Source organism: Callithrix jacchus, chromosome 9 (assembly GCF_049354715.1).
Source record: "Callithrix jacchus isolate 240 chromosome 9, calJac240_pri, whole genome shotgun sequence".
Lineage (NCBI taxonomy): Eukaryota > Metazoa > Chordata > Mammalia > Primates > Cebidae > Callithrix > Callithrix jacchus.
Window position 1 is genome coordinate 83,319,931 of NC_133510.1, and position 24,439 is coordinate 83,344,369.

General features: G+C 35.6%; 1 protein-coding gene across 1 annotated transcript in view; it reads left to right on the forward strand.

Annotated features, from left to right (window-relative positions):
* Nucleotides 1-24,439, forward strand: part of PTPRQ (protein tyrosine phosphatase receptor type Q) — a 233,478-nt gene that overhangs the window by 156,828 nt on the left and 52,211 nt on the right. Inside the window, exons 32-36 of the mRNA XM_035257125.3 lie at nt 2,918-3,162; nt 5,495-5,561; nt 8,986-9,144; nt 9,763-9,985; nt 11,049-11,122. Of these exons, the coding sequence (XP_035113016.3) occupies nt 2,918-3,162; nt 5,495-5,561; nt 8,986-9,144; nt 9,763-9,985; nt 11,049-11,122 (768 nt within the window). The remainder of the gene's footprint in view (nt 1-2,917; nt 3,163-5,494; nt 5,562-8,985; nt 9,145-9,762; nt 9,986-11,048; nt 11,123-24,439) is intronic.

Below are 24,439 nucleotides of genomic sequence, written 5' to 3' on the forward strand. Positions count from 1 at the left end.
TAAAAATTGAGACTTAGCTCGCCTTCTTACAGTTCCTCACGCTCCACCCAAAAAGGATATATATTATGAGAAGTTTTTAAAGCGTATAAACAAACAAAAAAAAATCAGTGACTCTCTGCAATTGACAAAAAGGAAGCTTTCTATTTACATTTTTGAGGTAACAATGAGTTATGTAGAGTATTCAATTCTTGTAAGTACAGAAACAAAATAAAGGTACGTAATTTGTATTTCTTTGCACTTATTTAATCTGCTAGTTGTTTTAGAAATTAAGTACACTTACCTAAGAGATATTTCCAACTGTCTATATCCAATAACACTTCAACTAAAATTCTATTTCAATTATTTCTGTCTCATTATTTGAATGAATATTAAACTCATAATATTCTATGAGTATTAAATAATCTGGAATTCAAAAGTAGAATCCAGCTCACATTTATCATAGCTATTGTCTTCACTTAGTCAAGTAATATATGTCTTATTATGTGACTCTTTAATAAATGTCAGAATCCACACAGATTTCCTCAAGTTCTTATGAACAGGGTCTGAATGAATAATAAAGTTGTAACCAATAAAAATTAAATTTGGAAAGTCAACATCCCAGAACTTGCTTGCCCCATCATCCTTCAGACTCCTGATGTTCTTTGCCACCAGATATATCATTCGAAAGAGCAGATGAAGGGATGTGTTGCTATAGTTTATTTGTTGCTATCTGTAAGGTAAGTATAGGAGGTAAAAATTTTTTACAGCTACTTTTGTTGTTACATTATATTGTCTATGCATTTTGTCTGTAAAGTTATTGCTCTAAATTACAAGGTAAATTTTATCATCAGCATCCTAAAATTCCATTTGTTCCTACTTGGCTGCCAAGTATCACAGATGTCTGTTTTCTGATTACGCTTTTTACTTCTCCATCCCTTCTACCTGTGAGCAAAGTTATCATGAATGTCCTCACATTTATACCATAAAGCATTGTTTGTCAGACCTTAATGTGCTGTCTCTTCCAAGGTGATCACAATTTAACACATTTTTACTAGATCTCAAAGAGTAGAATTTTATATACATAACCAAAAATTTGGGGAATAAGAAGTTCTTTACAACATTGAAAGACTTCCTTTGCTTATGTGACTTAAAATCACTTCCTAAATTTAGGGAAACATCTCATTAAAAGAAAATATGTTTATGATATAGCATAAAAATGTAGAGTAACAAATGCAAAAATATGTCTCTTGAACCAAATTAACCTTTTCATTTTTCCATTTAAAATGAAATATGTGGCACAATAGCATTTATCTGCTTTTCTCTCCTTTTTTCTTTGATGTTTATTTACTTTTTTGCAAGATAATAAAGCTTGAATATCTGAACTGTTGACAGCCAAATATTACACTTCTTCATGGAAAATTTTTACTTAGTATGGAATAATATAACTATTTCAAGTTGATCAAAATAGGTATAATCATTCAATCAGTCATTTATATAAGGAACACTAATTATGTAATGCAACAAGAATTGACTCCTATATTCATAAAATAACTTTATCCTCATGCATGTTTTTAATAATGTAGTGATGCTTAGCTTGTAATATGTTAAGGTATTTCATTTATTCAAAATAAACTAAGATATTTATACTATATAAAGAACTCTCAAACCCAGCAATTTAAAAAAATCCAATTAGAAAATTGGCAGAAGACATGAACAGATATTTCACCACAAAGGAGACATGGTTGGTAAATAAAAACATAACAATATAAGTTTTCAACACCATTGGCCATTAGGGAAAATGCAAATTAAAACCACAATAGATATCACTGTCCATGTACTAGGGCAGATAAGATAATAATTTAAAATATGGCGATAGTACTGAATGCTGGCAAGGATGTAGAAGACTGGACTTCTCATATATTCCATGTAAAGTGGAATAGCCACAGTGGAAAATAGTTTTTCAGTCACTTATAAAACTAAACAAAAACTTACTGTGTGGCCCAGCAATCACACTCTTGGGTCTTGATCACAGAGAACTGAAAAACTATGTTTATACAAACCTCTGTGCATGAAGGTTGATTGCAATTTTATTAGTAATAACAAAAATGGGAAGCAACCCAAATGTTTTTCCATAATTAAACAAACTATGCTACATTTACAAAATGGAACTCTACTTAGCAGTAAAAAGAATTAACTGTTGATACCTATAGTATCCACTTTGATGGACCTCGAGGCCATTATGTTATTGTCATTTTCAAAATGACATAACTATACAGAGGAAGAATTATTAGTGTTGTGAGGAAGCATATGCTGGAAATAAAAGAGGATATTAGAAGGGAGTTTCTTTAGGGTGATGAAATAGTTTTAAAGTATCTTGTTTATGGTGGTGGTTACAGGAATTTATACATAAAACAAAATTGCATAAAACCACAGAAAAAACATGGAAAGTGGTGAAATTGGGATAAGGTCTGTAGTATTAACAGTATTGTACCAATATCAGTTTCCTGGTTTGATATTAAACTTCAGTTACATAAGCTGTTACCACTCGGGAAAAATGGGAGAAAGTTAAATGCGACTGTATGTCCTGTTTTTACCACTTCCTGTGACTCTAAATTATCAAGCCATTGCACTCCAACTGGGGTGATAAAGAGAGACCCTGTCTCAAAAAAAAAAAAATAAAAATGATTAAAATGTCATAGAAACACATTCTGCATAAAAATAAGGCAAAATAAACTGCATCTCTATGATGGTTGCTGTGAATTACAGATGTCAATGATTCTGTGATGTATCAGCCATTTTTTCTCGTTTTCATAGTTTATATGGTTTAAATAATTTGTGGAATATCCTTTAAAAACAGAAGTTTGAAACAAATAAATTTATGTGGAGACAAAAAGGAACACAATTTAAAAAATAATAACTTTTAAATACTTTATTTTAGCCCCAAAGGATCCACCTAACAACATGACATTTCAGAAGATAGCAGATGAAGTTACAAAATTTCAATTAACATTCCTTCCTCCTTCTCAACCTAATGGAAATATCCAAGTATATCAAGCTCTGGTTTACCAAGAAGATGATCCTACTGCTATCCGGATTCACAACCTCAGTATTATACAGAAAACCAACACGTCTGTCACTGCAATGCTAGAAGGACTAAAAGGTGGACATACATACAATATCAGTGTAAGCATCCGTAGATTTAGTTAATTACCCAGATGACAATGACAGTTTATGAACTTGGCATTTCAAAATATTTCAGTTTGTGTACACATTACATTCCCATATTTTTTTGTGAGATTGTTTGACATGTCAACAAAAATAAATTTTGAGAACTGAAGTTGCCTATTTTCTGTTATTATACAAATACTATTAAAACTAAAATGCATAAATAACCAAGAAGTTTGTACCATAATAGTAGAAACTCAGAAATAAAAGAAAGAAAATTCACGTTAAAAGTAAAAGAAAAAAAGTAAAAGAATAGTGATATATAAAGAGATAACTCTGCCTAAAAGAAAGCTTTGTGTGATTGTAAAATTTAAATGGAAAAGCAAACTTTAAGGACAAAGGACAGAAATAATTGTTTACATGTTTGAAATTCTCATGTATTTTAACCAAGTATTACTAAAAGTTAATAGCATTTTATATCTTCATTCTAAATTACCTATATCTGGGCATAAATGTATGCATGAGTTCCTATGCATACACACAGACATATACACACACAATTTATTATATTCTTTGCCTACTTTTAGATTATCTTGGAATTTTCAAATAAAATTATATGATTCAGAAAAATAATCTTCTAAGAAATAGAATTTACTTTAAATCTTAAATTAGCTTAGTAATATACCTACCAACTCTTTATTAATATCAATGTAATTATCAGAACATTGGTAATAATTTATACATGTGTATGTATAACATGAATATATTTATATTTACTACTCTCACTCACTTTGACTTTATATCTTTATAAAATCAAACTTGCTGGGATTCTTCTTGCATGGGTCATTGAATGGATAGCCATTGTGAAAGATCTATTAGAGGGAAGACATTGTGAAAGATCTATTAGAGGGAAGATGGTGAGAAAGAGAATGAAGTAACCTGGGTTGAAATCCTGGCTTCTGTGCCTGGGCAGCCTTATCAAATCTGTTCCCCAGTTTCCTTATGTAAAAAATCGGTAATAGAAATAATAACTTCTTTAAAGGATATTTGTGAGGATTAAATATTTATAGTTACGGTAGATAGTGAGTACTATAAATATTTTGGCTATTGTAAGAGAGAAAATAGAAACCAAAAAAGTGCAACTAATTAATAATTTTTAAAAATCCTTTGCAGAGTGTAATTTGCAATATCCCTAACACCTTAAAGTTTGTTAGGATGTATAACTTTAGCACCTGTACTGACCTACTGAATCAAAATCTGCATATTTGCATTTAACCAGGTTTGCAAATGACTTCTTTGCACAATGCAATTTCAGAGGCACTGTCCAAACTTTTCGCTTATTATTTCACTGAAATGTTAGATTGTAACATAAAGAAATAAAAATAGTGGACCATACCATAATATCTCTTTTTATCTTTCATACTTCATTTTTTGAATTTCCAAACTCAAATATTTTCTTTAGACATTTTAAAGCCACATTTTATGGTATTTGCTTGTTTATCATATGTACTACATCATGTATATTGTAATATTAATTCAATAAAAATATTTACAAAGTATCTAGAGTGTGGAAGGGTGGGCCAAAAATGTATAAAAAATTAATTCCAATAAATGTTTTAGACACTGAATTGGGTTTATTGAGTTCAATAAAATATGCCAAGAATATAGCCTTTGTTAAATATAGCAAGATAAAGTTAATAAAAGAAGATTCTGTGTCTACAGCTTCCTTAGCACAAAATTAATTGAAAGGATTCACGTTTGTGTAATTCACCCTCTGTGTATACAAACAGAAATGTTTTATGTGTATATGCTGCTTTATGCAGGTTATAGTTTCAGATACTTTGGGGCAGGGGTGAAGAAGGGCATAAAGGACAACTTTCAGGGGGATGATTTAATACAGGAAAACTGGGAGGCTAAAGGAATAGGATTTCATCTCACAGAAGAAAAAAAAGAGGATCTTGAATATGGATTTAAAGAAGGCCAGAGTTAGCTAGCTACAGAGAGAAGGAACAGATGTTGGAGTAGATGAAGGGAGAGCACAGATATAGAGACTTTAGTGCTGTTCTTCCTGTGTTCACACTGAAACCACCATCTGTCCAGGTCTCAGGGATAGGGCAGTTTAGATCACTCAGCCTTTGTTCTCAGCATTTAGTACCAGAACATCAACTGTAAAAAATACTTCATTGTTAATGTTCTTCCTACACATATTATATTTGAGTGCAAAAATATAATTAATAGACTACTTGCAATTGTTTTTAAATAATCATTTTAAATTACATGTAGCCATAATCAGTTATATATGCACACAAGCAATAACTTGAAAATAGTAACATATGTTTCTTTGTTTTAGGTTTATGCAGTCAATAGTGCTGGTGCAGGTCCAAAGGTTCCAATGAGAATAACCATGGATATCAAAGGTACATGCATGAACTACCTTCCTATGAAATGCTATCAATCTGTGATTATAATTTGAATTCTATACTTGAAATAGGATATAGACAAGCCTTCAAGTGATAAGTATGCATATATTAAACATATATGAAGTAATAATGTGTGATTATTAAAGCTAGAGTTAAAATGTTGAAATAATGATGTAAATTACCATGTTAAAGAGAATGTCTTTATTTTTTATTTCTTTAATATATTTTCTATTTCTGTTTAAATTTTTTAAGGCAAATTTTATAGTCTGTTGTTTTATGTTTCTCTAAATTTTATTGAAAAGAAATGTGTTTAAATTGCCTATCATTAGACTTTGACTAGATCTAATTTGATTATTAGATTATTTGACTGATCTTTATTTACCTTGAAAATCAGATTATTTCAGTTAATCAAATAGTGTTTTTTGAACTACCATGTAATTGGCTTTATAATTCTGATTATAAAGAAATTCTAACAATTCATGATTCTGGCAGGTATTTTTTATAGAAAATATAACTAAAATTTGGGTCCCCCTTTTGAAAAAAATAAAAACCACATACAAAACCCAGAAAAGGCGATTAAGAGGAATTTAGGGCCATTCAGACAATCACGGTGCCCTCTTTTCCTGAGAGTGAAAACAAGCAGGTAATAGTTGTCCCATCTCTCTAAAAATGTGCAATAAAACCTTCAGAGAGGTTTTTAAAACTGAAGTGGATGGACTTTTAGTAGAATTCTACCTGATATGTCTCTTTCTAAAGCAAAAAGTAACTTTTTTCAGTCTTTGGCAAATACAGCAGAGCAGAGTGATTAAAGTGACAGCATTAGGCTGGGTTCAGGGCCAAACTGCTGGATTGAATCATGGATTAGCCACTTGATATCTGTTTGACTTTGAGAAAGTTTCTTAACCTTTATAGGCCTGCAAAATGGAGATAATGCTAGTTCATATCTCAAAGTTTGTTGTGAGAATTAAAAGAGAATCTGAAAAAAACCCTTAAGACCTGAGGCTGGAAACTTGTACTATTAAGAATTTTTAAAAATCACTGTCGGATGAAACTGATAAATTTTATCTTTATGGAGTATTTATATAATTGTGATTCTATTTGTGATTGTTTGATTTTAATTGATAAATTATGTACTTTGGGATGTACAAATGCATAAGGCCTTAAAAAACATCAACTGCTTCACAAAATGACTTCACAAAGAATACCGTGAGTCATACCATCTTAATTTTTTTTTGTTATTCAGTGGCAGACATTTAGGTGTGCAGATAGCAATACATGCATCACTTTTATGCTTTAGTAAAACTTCCCATTTCAGATGCTTTTCCCATCCCTGTACCAGGATGGTTAATCTTGACATTTACTCCTTACCTAAGGCAGGCAGACTTATGACTTCTAGTCTAGAGAAGATATATGAACATAGTGTTAGTGGTGGGGCCCTAGAGAAATTAATTTTCTCTATTAATACACATTATTTTATTAATGATGTGGAATATTGAATTGGTAGTAGTCTCATGGAATTTGCATTTGACAGATAATATGAAGCTGGACAGTAATGTCCAATGCTGGGTTCCTCTGACTGGAAATCTTTGCCTGGGGACTCCCCAGTGGCATGACTGCGAGTCTCAGGACTCCATGAAACCTGAGCCTCTTCTTACTGAATCCTGCCTTTCATCTTCCCTTTTACAGGTATAATACTTGTGATCTGTGGCACTTACTCTTTCTCTCTGTCCCTTAATTCTTTTTTTTTTTTTTTTTTTGAGATGGAGTTCTGCTCTTGTTACCCAGGCTGGAGTGCAATGGCGCGACCTTGGCTCACCACAACCTCCACCTCCTGGGTTCAGGCAATTCTCCTGCCTCAGCCTCCTGAGTAGCTGGGATTACAGGCATGTGCCACCATGCCCCGCTAATTTTTCGTATTTTTAGTAGAGACAGGGTTTCACCATGTTGATGAGGATTGTCTCGATTTCTTGACCTCGTGATCCACCTGACTTCCCTTCCCAAAGTGCTGGGATTACAGGCATGAGCCACCGTGCCCGGCGACTGTCCCTTAATTCTTCACAGATAATTCCCTCAATAAACCACTTACACATCCAGTCTAATTTTAGCCTTTATTTCTCATAGTACCCAAACTGATACATTGAGTAAGAAATTCGCATTTGAATCTGATGCTCAAAAAAGAGTGAACTACAGAACTAAGTAAAAAAAAAATTGATTCAAATGTTGATAGTTATCTTGATAACTATGTGACATAGGCTCTTTTCCTTATCTAAAAAATGAAAACAATATTGCCAATTCTGTGGCACTATTGAGAAACGTTTAAAAAAGATTCTTAAAAATATGGAAATTAAAATTTGGTTAAGTAACTTACTGATGTTCAAGCACTACATTCACACACACACACACACACACACACACACACACACACACAGAGAGAGAGAGAGAGAGAGAGAGAGAGAGAGAGAGAGAGAGCTATAAGATTAAATGAAACAAGCAGAGCTTCTCTACATATATTTTGGAGATATTTGTATGTATCGATTATAAATTATGAATTATCATGGCTATTCTAGAAGTTATTCTGGTAATCTTTTAAGATTAAAAATATATGTATCTTTTGTTCTAAAAATTCTGCTCTTAGGAATCTATTTAATAGAAACAAAAGGATCTGTAAATAAAGCCCATTGTAAAACAAGACTACTGTAGCACATGTTTAAAAACTGGAGGAAAAGTGAGTTCTCATCATCAGATGAATGGTTGAATTAATATGATGCAGCTGCACCGTGATACATAATATAGTCATTAAGAAGAATGAGTTAGCACTGTACCTGGTCACTTGGAAACACTTAACCAAGTTATATTTAAGCAAAAAACCAATATGAAAGATAATTATAATACATACCACATTAGAAAAAGCAGTGGGAAGAGTGTGTTGTGTATGACTATTCATGTATTTTTATATGATTATGTGCACATAGGAAAAAAGATGGAAGGCTGTCATCTAGATGTTTAGCATGGATTAACTATGGGAGGGGTGCTAGTATGACTAGAACAGAAATTAGCGAACAGACTAAAAGAAGCAAAAGAAACTACATTAACATTATAGTAAGAAGTAAATATATTTATGCATTTATAAAAAATATATACGAGTGAGAGCATATATAAATTGAATTTTAAAATGTAAAGAGGAGTCAGATGCCTGAAAATCACACCTGGGCTCCATTATCTCAGGAAAGTCTCAAATATATAATTGTGCTTTCAGGACATAATAATTGCTAAGTGTCTTTTCTCTCCAAACACAACTCTCTATAATTTGTTATTTATGTTTGTCATCACTTTATCTGTAAATTATCTGCATGAAAGGAGAAAGGTTTTTTCTTCTCTTGATGAAACGAACATTGTAGCGATATTTCTTCTTTGTTTACAGCTCCAGCACGACCAAAAAGCAAACCAACCCCTATTTATGATGCCACAGGAAAACTGCTTGTAACTTCAACAACAATTACAATCAGAATGCCAATATGTTACTACAGTGATGATCATGGACCAATAAAAAATGTACAAGTGCTTGTGGCAGAAGCAGGAGGTATCATCAAATGTCAATTTATCTTGTTAAATTGTGGAGTGTAAATTGCTGAGTGCTAAGAAGAATTTAGTTCAAATTAAGATTGACTCCCAGTTATCACACACTTCCTGAGATTAATAGGTTGTAAATATTATTATTAATGATACCAATCATTTATTTGCAAATAAATAAACTCATTTATTTATTTTATTTATAAAACTTTTATAAATATTTATACCAATTATTTGTTTATTTTTATTTACCAAGCAAGAAAAGGCACAGTTAAAATATGTGATTCATTAATTTCATATACTAGTAGATAAACATGTTTTGATTTTGGTAAGATGGAATCTTGATAGTGTCTTTGGAGGTGTGGACCAGTAAGTTACTCTTGATTGAGGGATGTTCTTTCTCTATGCAAGAAATCATCCTTTATAATAGTTCCTGTAGATTCGTGTAACAGAGAAGAACAGGGTTACCTGCCTATCCAGGTAGACCACTTGAATCCTCTCTGGTGGTTCATAGAGTGGCTGATATTGCATCCAGATTACCCTTATGCAATTATAAAAACACTTTATAAATGTGAAAATATGTTCATGTGTTACTTGTAATTACTATCCTCTTTGTTTCTGAAAATAGCTCAGAATGATGGAAATGTAACAAAGTGGTATGATGCATATTTTAATAAAGCAAGACCATATTTTACAAATGAGGGTTTTCCTAACCCTCCATGTACAGAAGGAAAGACAAAGTTTAGTGGTAATGAAGAAATCTACATCATAGGTGCTGATAATGCATGCATGATTCCAGGCAATGAAGACAAAATTTGCAATGGACCACTGAAACCGAAAAAGCAATACTTGTAAGTATAGGTTGTATCTACCATGCATTCTGTTAGCAAGCTAGTTAGTATCTTTCATCCATCCATCTGCCTCTCCTTTCATCTTTTCAATAAGCACTGGACATCCACCATGTAGGGTGACCTGATTTTTCAGGCACTAGGAATGGAAAGATAAACCAAGCATTCTTCTTACATTCCATAAACATACAATATTATAGGGGAAGCAGGCAACCCTAAGAGTAGTTATGATTTGATATGTTACATAAGAACAATATGAAAAATGTGCTATGGAGAACATAGGCATATAAGAGAATTTAATTCTTTCTGTGGAAGACAATATGACTAATGTGTTTTTCACTTATTATTTTGCCATGCATGCTGATGTACAGGATTTTAGAAACACTGTTCTATCCTTTTATTTAACAGTGGCTTCCCTTTATGTCACTCATAACAATAACTCTGCTTTTTGTCTCATCAAACATCTGTGTGAGTGATAGAAATATTTAATATTGCATTTAATATTTAGCTTTTTGAAGCCCCTAAAAACCTAACATTTTAATCAATTTGATATTTTGGCTTTATTAAATTATTTTCTAAATTGATTATTTTCCTTTTGAATCAATTTTATTATTTTTATATCGTAAGACTACAATTTTTAAAAAATCATCTTAACATTGTGTGATTTTCAAAATGTAAAATTTACTTATAATTTTTTAAATAGGTGCTTTTATTTGTGCCTGTTAGTTAAAACATTATCAAATTCTTTACAGATGTCTTAAGCCAAGTTAACATTGGAAAAATTAGAGATATTAGGCAACTAAAAATAATGCTTTATTATCTGTATTAAATGCAATTACTTCAGTTCAAAGTCTATCTATTACAATTACGATAGTTAGAAAATGATATACTACCAAGCATCATGTTTATTCATACTTACAGTTTATCTATTTTGTATATTTGTTCTGAAAACAGACTCTTCATATACCAAGTTAAATCATACAGTTTTTATAATTATTTCTTGAGTTATTCATAGGAAAAATAATATGATATGCAAAGTGTTGTTTTTTTCTTTTTTCTTTTATAGATTTAAATTTAGAGCTACGAATGTTATGGGACAATTTACTGACTCTGATTATTCTGACCCTGTTAAGACTTTAGGTAAGACATATTTTGTAGTTATAATCGCAATATATTTATCAAAGTTGGAACATTTATTAGTGATGTTATTTATTTGGAACGTTTATTAGTAAATGTATTAATCCATGTCTAGATGTTCTTAAATGCAAAGTCATTTAAATGTTAATTAGCCTCTCTAATAGTATTTGTGGGTTTTTAAATTTTTTTATTTTAGGTGTGGGGGTACCTGTGGAGGTTTGTTATATAAATAAACATGTGTCATGGGGGTTTGCTGTACATATTATTACATCACCTAGGTATTAAGCCCAGCACCCAATAGTTATCTTTTATGCTCTTCTCCCTCCTTTCACCCTCTCCCCTCAAGAAGACCCCAGTGTCTCTTATTTCCTTCTTTTTGTTCTTAAGTGCTTATCATTTAGCTCCCATTTATAAGTGAGAATGCATGGTATCTGGTCTTGTGTTCCTACATTAGTTTTCTAAGGATCATAGCCTCTAGTTCACTTCATGTTCCCACAAAAGACATGATCTTGTTCTTTTTTATGGCTGCATAATATTCCATGGTGTATCTGTACCAAGACACATGCACACAAATGTTCATTGTAGAATTGTTCATAACAGTAAAGACATGGAATCAACCTAAATGCCCATTAATGACAGACTGGATTAAGAAAATATAATAGTATTTGTAATCTTTCTTTAAAAGATGGATGTTCCATACATTCTAATCTGGGCATAGATTTTGTGAGGATATTGATTCTATACTGAGATTACTAACATTATACCAAATACATATTTCTTTGGTTATTTTGATATATAATCTTAAATATAAACTAATAAAAGAGAACTATGCTTGTGGAAAATTTCCTTAAATAACCCTAAAAACTATACTCTTACAAGTGCTTTTTAATATAGTTATTTATTTTAAACAACTCTTTCATGACTTTCTTTCACTTATACCCATCTAAATTAGGCCTACATAAAACAGGAATGTAGTTTAGTCAGATGTATGTACATATCACCATCATCTCATTATCACCATTGTCATTGTCATATCTAACATTAAATATTCTGTGCCTGACACGCTTCTAGCTCTTTGCACATATTCACTGGCAAACTCATCACAACTCTCTGTTAAGCTATGTCAGTGCTTCTCAGAGTGATTTTATACCCCAGGGGACATTTGGCAATGTCTGGATCCACTTTTGTTTGCCACGACAGAATGGTGGTGGTGGTGCTGGTTGTGCTGGTTGTGCATGCTACTGGCATCTAGTGGGCAAAGATTAGGAATGTTGCTAAATTTCCGCAACGCACAAAACCGCCCATAATGTCAGTGGTCCTGAGGTTGAGAAACTCTGACGTAAGCCCTAATGTTCACTCCATTTACAGATGAGGAAACCAACGCTCAGATTCGTTAAGTATTTAAATGTCTAGACCATGATTCCAACATTACAGAACAGGAATTCATAACACTACATTACAAATACAGGACTTAGATCTGGGTTCAAATCTTGGCTCTGACACTTGAGAAAATAATTTAATTTCTGTAAATCTGAGTTTCCTTTGTTGGGAAAATATTGATGAAAGTATCATCCTTGAGGGGTCATTGAAGTTTTACATAAAACAACATATATAAAAATATTGATATTTTATAGTTAGTAAATTTTAATGTTTAGTAGCTATTTTGGATAGGTTACTATAAAATATTTTAGAAGTATTTTTATTTAGGAGAAATTATTTCTCTAGAATTTTAGTGAGAGTATCACAACATTCTGTATTGTTTGCAACAGGCCCTCAAAAGCCCCAATGTATCCATCTGTAATACTTTAAGGAACTACATGAACAGGGTACCTCTGAGGCACCACTTGAGAATGTGAGACTTTGTGTGTTGCTCGGATCCTGGCGAGGTGTTGCTCAGTGTATCTTGAACTGCTAATAGATTTCAGTGCGGGTTATGACTGTAGAAAGATTGTCCCACCATTTTTAGCCAGAAATTCTCATCAGGTTATGGAAATATTAATTGTATAAAAAGCCAGCCTCCACGGCCTCTAGGTAGTCAAGGAAACTTTGCATCTTGAATAAAGAAAGAAGGGGCATGTAGTTTGCTACATAGAGGTTTGTAGAGAAATAGCAAATACCTTTCTTTGGCTAAAGTATTTGTTTCATTTCATTAAAATCATTGGTTTGATTAACTTTACCCAATAATTTCATCATTTTAAAGCTAGCTAATTAGTCTTGTGGTTTTGAAATTTTGTCAGGCTTTTCTGCATCTGATAGATGAATCCATCACACTCTGATGCCACTACAGTAAAATAAATGTCTTGTCATCAACATAATTTCCTATAGGTTACAGCATTCAGAAGCCATCACTTCAGCTAAGTAGTGATCCTGGTGCATGTACCAGTGGAAGGTAAAAAACCTAGACAAGACAGTTAACTCACATATCTTAGGAGATAATATTTTATAGGAGCAGTGCTGAAAGGAGCTAGCCTTGCTGTGTAGTGAGATGTTATCATTCATTGGTTACTGGTTTCATACAGATTACTGATGGGAAGACAACATGTTCAGTCAGTTATCGAGAGGCAAAGTTGAGATGTTCAGGGTAACAGAAATGAGAAAGACAAGCCATAAAAGCGGGGAGCCCCAAGCATTAGGAACCATGGTGCACAGGAGCATGATTCCCTAGATTCTGCTAGATGAATTCTCTCTGCCCAATCATGGCCTCATCCAGCCCTATAGGTAATCTCAAGGAGCTCCTCAGCGATGGTCTTCTCTTTCTTCTTTCCACTCACAGTCAAGGTGGCGGAATACAACCATTAATTCTGGAATGTAGCAGAAATACATAGTTAGTTTTCTGATTCCTTCTTTGGAATTATAACCACTGCTGCCCCAGTGATTTAGGTATGAACCTTTGTGTGCTCTGGTAACAGGAGGAGTCTACAGTGGGTAAGAGATGTGTAATGAAGGACAGAGCACAGGATCCTGCGAAGGCTAGGGAAGGAGGGACTGGTGAAATGTAGACTGGACACATCATACAGAAAGGCATTGGGCTGCTGAGGGATAGTGACAGTGAAGGGTTCTATGTATCTACTATCAAATTACTCAGAGTTCAGTATATTGTTCATAAGCCAGGGACATAATGACAGTCTTTCGCGTTGCTCCTTAGAGTGATCTTCCAGGGACTCTCTCCTGAGAGAAAGCAGCTTTGTCATTGGCCTTTGCCCTACAATTCTTATTCTGGGTTGACCACATGGAGTTCTGCTATTTAGACAGACATTTATGTCTATCAATAAGGTACAATTATGCCTCTCAGAGGTGTTATTATTTGGAGTTTAAAATTAGAGGCAAATACCATAGACTGATAAGCTTGCTTAGTTTGTAATCATTAGTTGCGGTGAAATGAGAATGCACCATTGGAGCAGAATTCCTCAATGACTAGCAAAGTAGCCCAGCCATTTTTCTGGTTAATGGATTTAACACCATCAGTTACTGCTGTCACATTTGCTTTCTACCAGACTATTGAATATCATGATTCTATGGAGATTAGAGTCACCTTGATAGGTCAGGCAACAAAGAAACTCCCCTAGAAGTAGTCCTGGTCCATTTGACATTACTAGAAGACTATAGATCAGGGGTGTCCAATCTTTGGCTTTTCTGGGCCACACTGGAAGAAGAAGAATTGTCTTGGGCTACACATAAAATACACCATCACTAACAGTAGCCGATGAGTAAAAAGAAATCATAAAACCATATCAAAATGTTTTAAGAAAGTTTATGAATTTGTGTTGGCCCACATCCAAAGCAATCCTGGGACACATACAGCCCATGAGCTGCGAATTAGACAAGCTTGCCATAGATACAAAAGAGTTCTTATTAAAAGAACATTGCCAAGGAAGAAACTCTAGAGGAACTCAAAAAGAAAGTTGACCAATTCTGCAATGGTCAATGCAAGAATGGTTTCAGGGCTGTGAGAATGAAGGCAGGCAAATAATAAAGTGCATTCACATAATAATACCCCTGGTGTCGTCAGAAGATGACAAAGGGTGATTGAGTCCTTTTTTTTCCTCTCAAAAATGTCATGTGCTGGGATATATGAATCATTTGCCTCAGACTAGGGACTCAAACATTCCTAGCAAGGCTGCTGAAGACATATGTGTGTATGTAATCCCAGACTACAGAGAGAGAAGTCTAGGTCGCTTGAAGGTCACCCACCCACCAGGGGATAAGCATTCATTCACTGGTATTTTGCACACCACAGGCAGTGAGCACTAAGTGGAGTTGCCTATCTGTGGATTTAAGAGCATTTGCAAGGTTGTGTTTCCACAGACCATTGTGGTAGCAATTATGCCTCTCAGAGATGTTATTATTTGGAGTTTAAAATTAGGGGCAAAAGAATCACCATAGACTGATAAACTTAAAAATGTTTAAGTTTAGTGAAAGAGGCTAATGAAAGTACAAGTGAGAGAGGGCTCAGTAGAGCTTCACTGGATGAATAAGTATGAGTCTGTGGAAGAGCAGTTTGCATTTAAAGAAACCTTTATGGCCTGTAGGAATAAACAGGAAAGATAACACACGCATTATTTTAATCCTAAATAAATACTTAAACTTACTTGATTTTGTTTTTACACAAGATTGAGTATTGGCATTTTTATTAACAAAATTCACAAGAAACCTTAAACTTTTTGAAAAAATTCTCCTTGGGTGCATCAGTTTATGGACAGTGCTTGTAGGCAATGTTTTGATTACAAGGTTTAATTATAGAGGAATCCTGTGATTTGAAAACCAGACACCCATTTCTGTACCTTACAGGGCTCTCATTAAAGCTGAACACGATGAAACTTTAAACCCCATGGCAAAGACACCCTGTGATTGTTTTCTTTTGTCATAATACTTCTCATTTAATTACTATGCTAACAATGAAAAGTTCCAATGTGCTCACTTAGATTTAGAAATAGGGAGTTGCCTTGCATCTTTTCCATCCAAAGGATTACTTTTCTGAAGTCACCAGAGGAACAGAGGAACGCTGTATTTTATAACAAGACAGTGGTAATGTGGTAGTGAACCTCACAGACTCTGTAGTCAAGACAGATATATTTCACGCAGTCTTAGTATATATCGAATTTATGAGATTGTGGGATAGTTACTTAACAAATTATTTTTAAGTTCTGAAATCTTATTTCTAAAATGAGAATATTAATACCCACATCAGAAGCTAACTAGGAGATTATACCAGATGAATAACTGGATGAATGAATATGAAATGTTTCTTAATAAATATACCTGTCATTGTTTATGTACCAAGTCTTGAAGGGGTTTTACATATCAACTCATGCATCTTCACAGCAACTCTGCAACACAATCTCCTATTTACATGTCCCCAATTTCTAGGTAAGAAATTTGAAGCATTGTATTTTTTAGCAACTTGATCAAGGTTTTTTAAATTTTTTTATTTATTTTTATTTTTTTATTGCATTTTAGGTTTTGGGGTACATGTGCAGAACATGCAAGGCAGTTGCATAGGTACACACATGGCAGTGTGGTTTGCTGCCTTCCTCCCCTTCACCCACATTTGGCATTTCTCCCCAGGTTATCCCTCCCCAGCTCCCCCGCCGCTGTCCCTTCCCTATTTTCCCCAATAGACCCCAGTGTTTAGTACTCCCTTCCCTGTGTTCATGTGTTCTCATTTTTCATCAACCACCTATGAGTGAGAATATGCGTTATTTCGTTTTCTGTTCTTGAGTCAGTTTGCTGAGAATGATGTTCTCCAGATTCATCCATGTCCCTACAAACGACACGAACTCCTCATTTCTGATTGCTGCATAATATTCCATGGTATATATGTGCCACATTTTCCCAATCCAGTCTATCATCAATGGGCATTTGGGTTGGTTCCAGGTCTTTGCTATTGTAAACAGTGCTGCAATGAACATTCGTGTGCATGTGTCCTTATAGTAGAATGATTTATAGTCCTTTGGATATACACCCAGTAATGGGATTGCTGGGTCAAACGGAATTTCTATTTCTAAGGCCTTGAGGAATCGCCACACTGTCTTCCGCAATGGTTGAACTAATTTACACTCCCACCAACAGTGTAAAAGTGTTCCTTTTTCTCCACATCCTCTCCAGCATCTGTTGTCTCCAGATTTTTTAATGATTGCCACTCTAACTGGTGTGAGATGGTATCTTAATGTGGTTTTGATTTGCATCTCTCTAATGACCAGTGATGATGAACATTTTTTTAATATGTTTGTTGGCCTCATGTATGTCTTCTTTTGTAAAGTGTCTGTTCATATCCTTTGCCCATTTTTGAATGGGCTTGTTTTCTTCCTGTAAATCAGTTTGAGTTGTTTGTAAATTCTGGATATCAGCCCTTTGCCAGATGGGTAAACTACAAAACTATTTTCCCATTCTGTTGGTTGCCAATTCACTCTAGTGACTGTGTCTTTTGCTGTGCAGAAGCTGTGGAGTTTGATTAGGTCCCATTTGTCTATTTTGGCTTTTGTTGCCAATGCTTTTGGTGTTTTGTTCATGAAGTCCTTGCCTACTCCTATGTCCTGGATGGTTTTGCCTAGATTTTCTTCTAGGGTTTTTATGGTGCCAGGTCTTATATTTAAGTCTTTAATCCATCTGGAGTTAATTTTAGTGTAAGGTGTCAGGAAGGGGTCCAGTTTCTGCTTTCTGCACATGGCTAGCCAGTTTTCCCAACACCATTTATTAAACAGGGAATTCTTTCCCCATTGCTTGTTTTTGTCAGGTTTATCAAAGATTGTATGGTTGTAGATATGTTGTGTTGCCTCCGAGGCCTCTGTTTTGTTCCATTGGTCTATATCTCTGTTTTGGTACCAGTACCATGCTGTTTTGATTACTGTAGCCTTGTAGTATAGTTTGAAATCCAGTAGTGTGATGCCCCCTGCTGTGTTCTTTTTGCTTAGAATTGACTTGGCTATGCAGGCTCTCTTTTGGTTCCATATGAAGTTCATGGTGGTTTTTTCCAGTTCTGTGAAGAAAGTCAATGGTAGCTTGATGGGGATAGCATTAATTCTGTAAATTACTTTGGGCAGTATAGCCATTTTCACGATATTAGTTCTTCCTAACCATGAACATGGAATGTTTCTCCATCTGTTTGTGTCCTCTCTTATTTCATTGAGCAGTGTTTTGTAGTTTTCCTTGAAGAGGTCCCTTACGTTCCTTGTGAGTTGTATTCCTAGGTATTTTATTTTTTTGTAGCAATTGTGAATGGCAGTTCGTTCTTGATTTGGCTCTCTTTAAGTCTGTTATTGGTGTAGAGGAATGCTTGTGATTTTTGCACATTGATTTTATATGCTGAGACTTTGCTGAAGTTGCTTATCAGTTTCAGGAGTTTTTGGGCTGAGGTGATGGGGTCTTCTAGGTATACTATCATGTCGTCTGCAAATAGAGACAATTTGGCTTCCACCTTTCCTATTTAAATACCCTTTATTTCTTTTTCTTGCCTGATTGCTGTGGCTAGAAATTCCAGTACAATAGGAGTGGTGACAGAGGGCATCCTTGTCTAGTGCCAGATTTCAAAGGGAATGCTTCCAAGTTTTAGCCCATTCAGTATGATATTGGCTGTTGGTTTGTCATAAATAGCTTTTATTACTTTGAGATACGTTTCATTGATACCAAGTTTATTGAGGGTTTTTAGCATAAAGGGCTGTTTAATTTTGTCAAAGGCCTTCTCTGTGTCAATTGAGATAATCATGTGGTTTTTGTTTTTGGTTCTGTTTATGTGGTGAATGACGTTTATATACTTGCGTATGTTGAACCAGCCTTGCATCCCCGGGATGAATCCTACTTGATCATGATGGATAAGCTTTTTGATGTGCTGTTGCAATTGGCTTGCCAGTATTTTCTTGAAGATTTTTGCATCTATGTTCATCACGGATATTGGCCTGAAGTTTTCTTTTCTTGTTGGGTCTCTGCCGGGTTTTGCTAACAGAATGATGTTGGTCTCATAAAATGATTTGGGAAGGATTCCCTCTTTTTGGATTATTTGGAATAGTTTCAGAAGGAATGGTACCAGCTCCTCTTTATGTGTCTGGTAGAATTCGGCTGTGAACCCATCTGGACCTGGGCTTTTTTTGTGTGGTAGGCTCTCAATTGCTGCCTCAACTTCAGACCTTGTTATTGGTCTATTCATAGTTTCAGCTTCCTCCTGCTTTAGGCTTGGGAGGACACAGGTGTCCAGGAATTTATCCATTTCTTCCAGGTTTATTAGTTTATGTGCATAGAGTTGTTTGTAATATTCTCTGATGATGGTCTGAATTTCTGTGGAATCTGTGGTGATTTCCCCTTTATCATTTTTTATTGCATCTATTTCGTTGTTCTCTCTTTTCTTTTTGATCAGTCTGGCTAGTGGTCTGTCTATTTTGTTGATCTTTTCAAAAAACCAGCTCTTGGATTTATTGATATTTTTAACGGTTTTTCGTGTCTCTATCTCCTTCAGTTCTGCTCTGCTCTTAGTTATTTCTTGTCTTCTGCTACGTTTTGAGTTTTTTTTATCTTGCTCCTCTAGCTCTTTCAATTTTGATGATAGGGTGTCAATTTTGGATCTCTCCTCTCTTCTTGTATGGGCACTTATTGCAATATATTTTCCTCTAGAGACTGCTTTAAATGTGTCCCAGAGATTCTGGCATGCTGTGTCTTCATTCTCATTGGTTTCAAAGAACTTCTTTATTTCTGCCTTCATTTCATTGTTTATCCAGTCAACATTCAAGAGCCAGTTGTTCAGTTTCCATGAAGCTGTGCGGTTCTTGGTCAGTTTCCGAATTCTGAGTTCTAACTTGATTGCACTGTGGTCATAGCGACTGTTTGGTATGATTTCAGTTGTTTTGCATTTGCTGAGGTGTACTTTACTTCCAATTATGTGGTCAGTTTTAGAGTAGGTGTGATGTGGTGCTGAGAAGAATGTATATTCTGCGGATTTGGGGTGGGGAGTTCTGTAAATGTTTATCAGGTTTGCTTGTTCCAGGTCTGAGTTCAAGCCCTGGATATCCTTGTTGATTTTCTGTCTGGTTGATCTGTCTAATATTGACAGTGGCATGTTAAAGTCTCCCACTATTATTGTGTGGGAGTCTAAGTCTCTTTGTAAGTCCTTAAGAACTTGCCTTATATATCTGGGTGCTCCTGTATTGGGTCCATATATATTTATGATTGTTAGCTCTTCTTGTATCGATTCTTTTACCATTATGTAATGACCTTCTTTTGATCTTTGTTGCTTTAAAGTCTATTTTATCGAAGATGAGAATAGCAACTCCTGCTTTTTTTTGCTCTCCATTTGCTTGGTAAATCTTCCTCCATCCCTTTATTATGAGCCTTTGTGTATCCTTGCCTGTGAGATGGGTTTCCTGGATACAGCACACTGATGGGTTTTGGTTTTTTTATCCAATTTGCCATTCTGTGTCTTTTGATTGGTCCATTTAGCCCATCTACATTTAGGGTTAATTTTGTTATGTGTGAATTTGATACTGCCATTTTGATGCTAGCTGGCTGTTTTACCCATTAGTTGATGTAGATTCCTCATTTTGCTGATGCTCTTTAGCATTTAGTGTGTTTTTGGAATGGCTGGTACTGGTTGTTCCTTTCTATGTGTAGTGCCTCTTTCAGGAGCTCTTGTAAAGCAGGCCTGGTGGTGACAAAATCTCTGAGTACTTGCTTGTTCACAAAGGATTTTATTTTTCCTTCACTTATGAAGCTCAGTTTGGCTGGATATATAATTCTGGATTGAATGTTATTTTCTTTAAGGATGTTGAATATTGGCCCCTACTCTCTTCTTGCTTGTAGAGTTTCTGCCAAGAGATCTGCTGTGAGTCTGATGGGCTTCCCTTTGTGGGTGACCTGACCTTTCTCTCTGGCTGCCCTTAGTATTTTCTCCTTCATTTCAACCCTGGTGAATCTGACAATTATGTGCCTTGGGGTTGCTCTTCTTGTGGAGTATCTTTGTGGTGTTCTCTGTATTTCCTGGATTTGAGTGTTGGCCTGTCTTGCTAGGTTGGGGAAATTTTCCTGGATAATATCCTGAAGAGTGTTTTCCAACTTGAATTCTTTCCTTCATCACCTTCTGGTACACCTATCAAACGTAGGTTAGTTCTCTTCACATAGTTCCACATTTCTTGGACTTGTTCATTCCTTTTTGTATTGTTTTCTCTAATCTTAGTTTCTTGTTTTATTTCATTGAGTTGATCTTCGACTTCTGATATTCTTTCTTCTGCTTGGTCAATTCGGCTGTTGAAACTTGTGCATGCTTCGCGAAGTTCTCGTGTTGTGTTTTTTCAGCTCCTTCAATTCATTCATATTCCTCTCTAAGTTATCCATTCTTGTTATCATTTCCTCTAATCTTTTTTCAAATCTTTTTTCAAGGTTCTTAGTTTCTTTGCATTGATTTAGAACTTAGCTCACAGAAGTTTCTAATTACCCACCTTCTGAAGTCTAATTCCATAATTTCATCACAGTCATTCTCCATCCAGCTATGTTCCCTTGCTGGTGAGGAGTTTTGGTCCTTTGTAGGAGGCGAGGTGTTCTGGTTTTGAGCGTTTTCCTCCTTTTTGCACTGGTTTCTTCCCATCTTTGTGGATTTATCCACCTGTCATCTGAGTAGTTGCTGACTTTTAGATTGGGTCTCTGAGTGGACGCCCAGATTGTTGATGATGAGGTACTTCTGTTAATTTGTTTTCCTTCTACCAGTCTAGTCCCTCTGCTGTACGACTGCTGAGGTCCAGTCCAGGCCCTGCTTGTCTGGGGTACACCTGTAGCAGCTGTGGAACAGTGAGTTATGCTACCAGTTTCTTCTTCTGCTATCTTTGTCCCAGAATGATGCCTGCCAAATATCTGTCTGATCAGTCCTTTTTGAGGTGACTCTTTGGATATACTGGGGTCAGGGAGCTGCTTGAGGAGACGCTCTGTACTTTATAGGAGCTCAAGTGCTGTGCTGTGAGCTCTATTGTTCATTCAGGGCTGTTAGGCTGCTGCGTTTACGTCTGCTGCAGCAGAACTCATAAAACCCCCTTTTTTCCTCAGATGCTCTGTCTCGGGGAGTTGGGGCTTTCTTTATGAGTGTCCGTTGCACTATCCTGCCCAGCTAGGAGGCAATCTAGTCACTATTTGTCTGCCGAGGCTCTGCCCTGCTGGCGAGGGGTCTGCCCTGTTGCTGCAGGCTCTGCCATGCAGCCACTGTCTCCACCCTGTTGCGGAGTCTCTCTGTTATGGCGGGTTGCCTCGGCAATGGCAGGCTGCATCAGCAATGGGAGTGTACCTCAATAGGGGCAGATTGCCTCGGTAATGGCAGATGCCCCTCCCCCACCTAGCTGCACCATCCTGGGTTCAGCTGTGCCCACAGTGAAACTCTCCACCCAGAGCATTTCAAATCGCCGTTTTGTTTTCCCTATGGGGGTGAAACCCACCGAGCCTGCTCACCTGCTCCTTGCCTCAGAGCACCTTTTTTTATTTATTTTTTTTAAGTTGAATGGTTGGCTCTCTCCCAGGTGTTTCAGTCACCTGGTGTTAGGGCACCGGGATCTGTGTGATTTTCCGTGCAGCAACCCACTGCGCTGGCTCAAATGCCACTTCCTAGGAATCTCCTGGTCTGGCTCACTGTTTAATCAGTCCCGTTTAATCAGATGGATATGCTAATCTGCCCTCCCAAATCTCAGATTGCCGGTTTAACAGGGCACCCGGACCAGTGTGTTTTATGTGGAGTGTTGCAGAGTGCCGCTGCTCCGTGGCACCCACCGAAGCAGCCACTGCAGCCAAAACAGCTGCGCTAGTGTCCCGTGTCTCTTCTACACCTGGGAATTTCCCCGTTCTGTGGGCAATAAAGATCCGTCTGGAAATGCGGCTTTGACTCACCCTCTGCGCGTTCACTGAGAGCTGCAATCCTGAGTTGTTCTTACTGCACCATCTTGAATCCCCCCTTGATCAAGGTTTTTAACCATCCCAAATGTGGTGGCAGAACCTGCCTTCAGACCCAGGCAGCGTGACCCCAGTCAGTGCTGTACTTGTAACAATTGCGCACACTGCCTGCAAATCACTAAGTGCCCAAGTAGCTCCCAGTTTGTTACTATGGGTGATGTTTCTGCTCCCACATACTTCCTATCTTTGCTATACCATTTTCTCTTCTTGATATTTTTGATTTATTTCTAGCTGCTTGCTTTTCTCACACTTTTGTCTTGGCCTTTGAGGTTAGCATTCACAGATGAGCATGTGTTGTTTTTGTGTGCAAATATATCATTTCTTTTTATTTTTTTTTAACACTGAATAATGTGACCTTTTCTTACACCCTGGTAAGCACTTTACTAGCTACTTTTAAATTTTTACCTTCCTATGTAGATGAAAATGACATTCATCCCAATAGGGTGTTTTAATCTATATGTTTAAAATTTTATTGACACTTGACAAATTATACATGTATATATTTATGGGGAACAAAGTGATGCCATTATATATGTATACTATGTAAAATGATTGAACCAAGTTAATTAACAAATTCATCACCTCAAATGCTTATCATTTATTCCTCCTAATTTTATTTCTTGAATTATGAAATTGAATAATTCTTTGTGCAGTGTTTGAGTATCCCAGGTGACTAGCACTGGGCCAAAAGAGAAGATGAACCCCCTATGCTTTAGTCCTGTTATAAGAACTCATTTTTTGTAATAATAATAATAACAAGAAGAAGAAAGAGAAGGAGAAAGAGGGGGAGAAAGAAGGAGGAGAGGAAGGAAGAAAATATTCTTCATTTTTATGCATCTATATCAGGAGCCAGGCATTGTACTATAAGCTTTCTATCTCATCGAATTTGAGCATCTTCTTAGAGAACAGGGTTAAAAACAGATTTAAAAAGTTGGATACATATGCTGTATTTAAATAATGATAACTTCAGCCAGAAGGTGATACTTATGAAAAATTAGTGCTTTAGAGTTATGATTTGCCAAATTATAGTAGTACAATTTATCATGTAAACAGAACAACTTAACATGATTTGTCACAGGATTTAAGTCTAGTCAGAAATGACTGTGCTTATTACAAAAAGAATCATGTTTACACTTTTAAGTAAAAGAATTCCATTTTCTAATAAAGGATTTAGAGGAGTGACATCATTCTGTACTGTGAATGCTCTGTGAGTCCAAGCATAGCAGTGAATCAGAAAGTGTACTTGATAATCAGGGAACATTTTGTCCTCTCTTAGTGACACTTTTGTAATTCATGTGCCCAAAGGATTACATATTGTTTATTAATATATTATATGTCACTTCCTCACTTGGCCAGTGCTTCGAAATGGTAATCTAATCTGAAAAAAAATTTTTGTGTGGTCTATGAGAACAT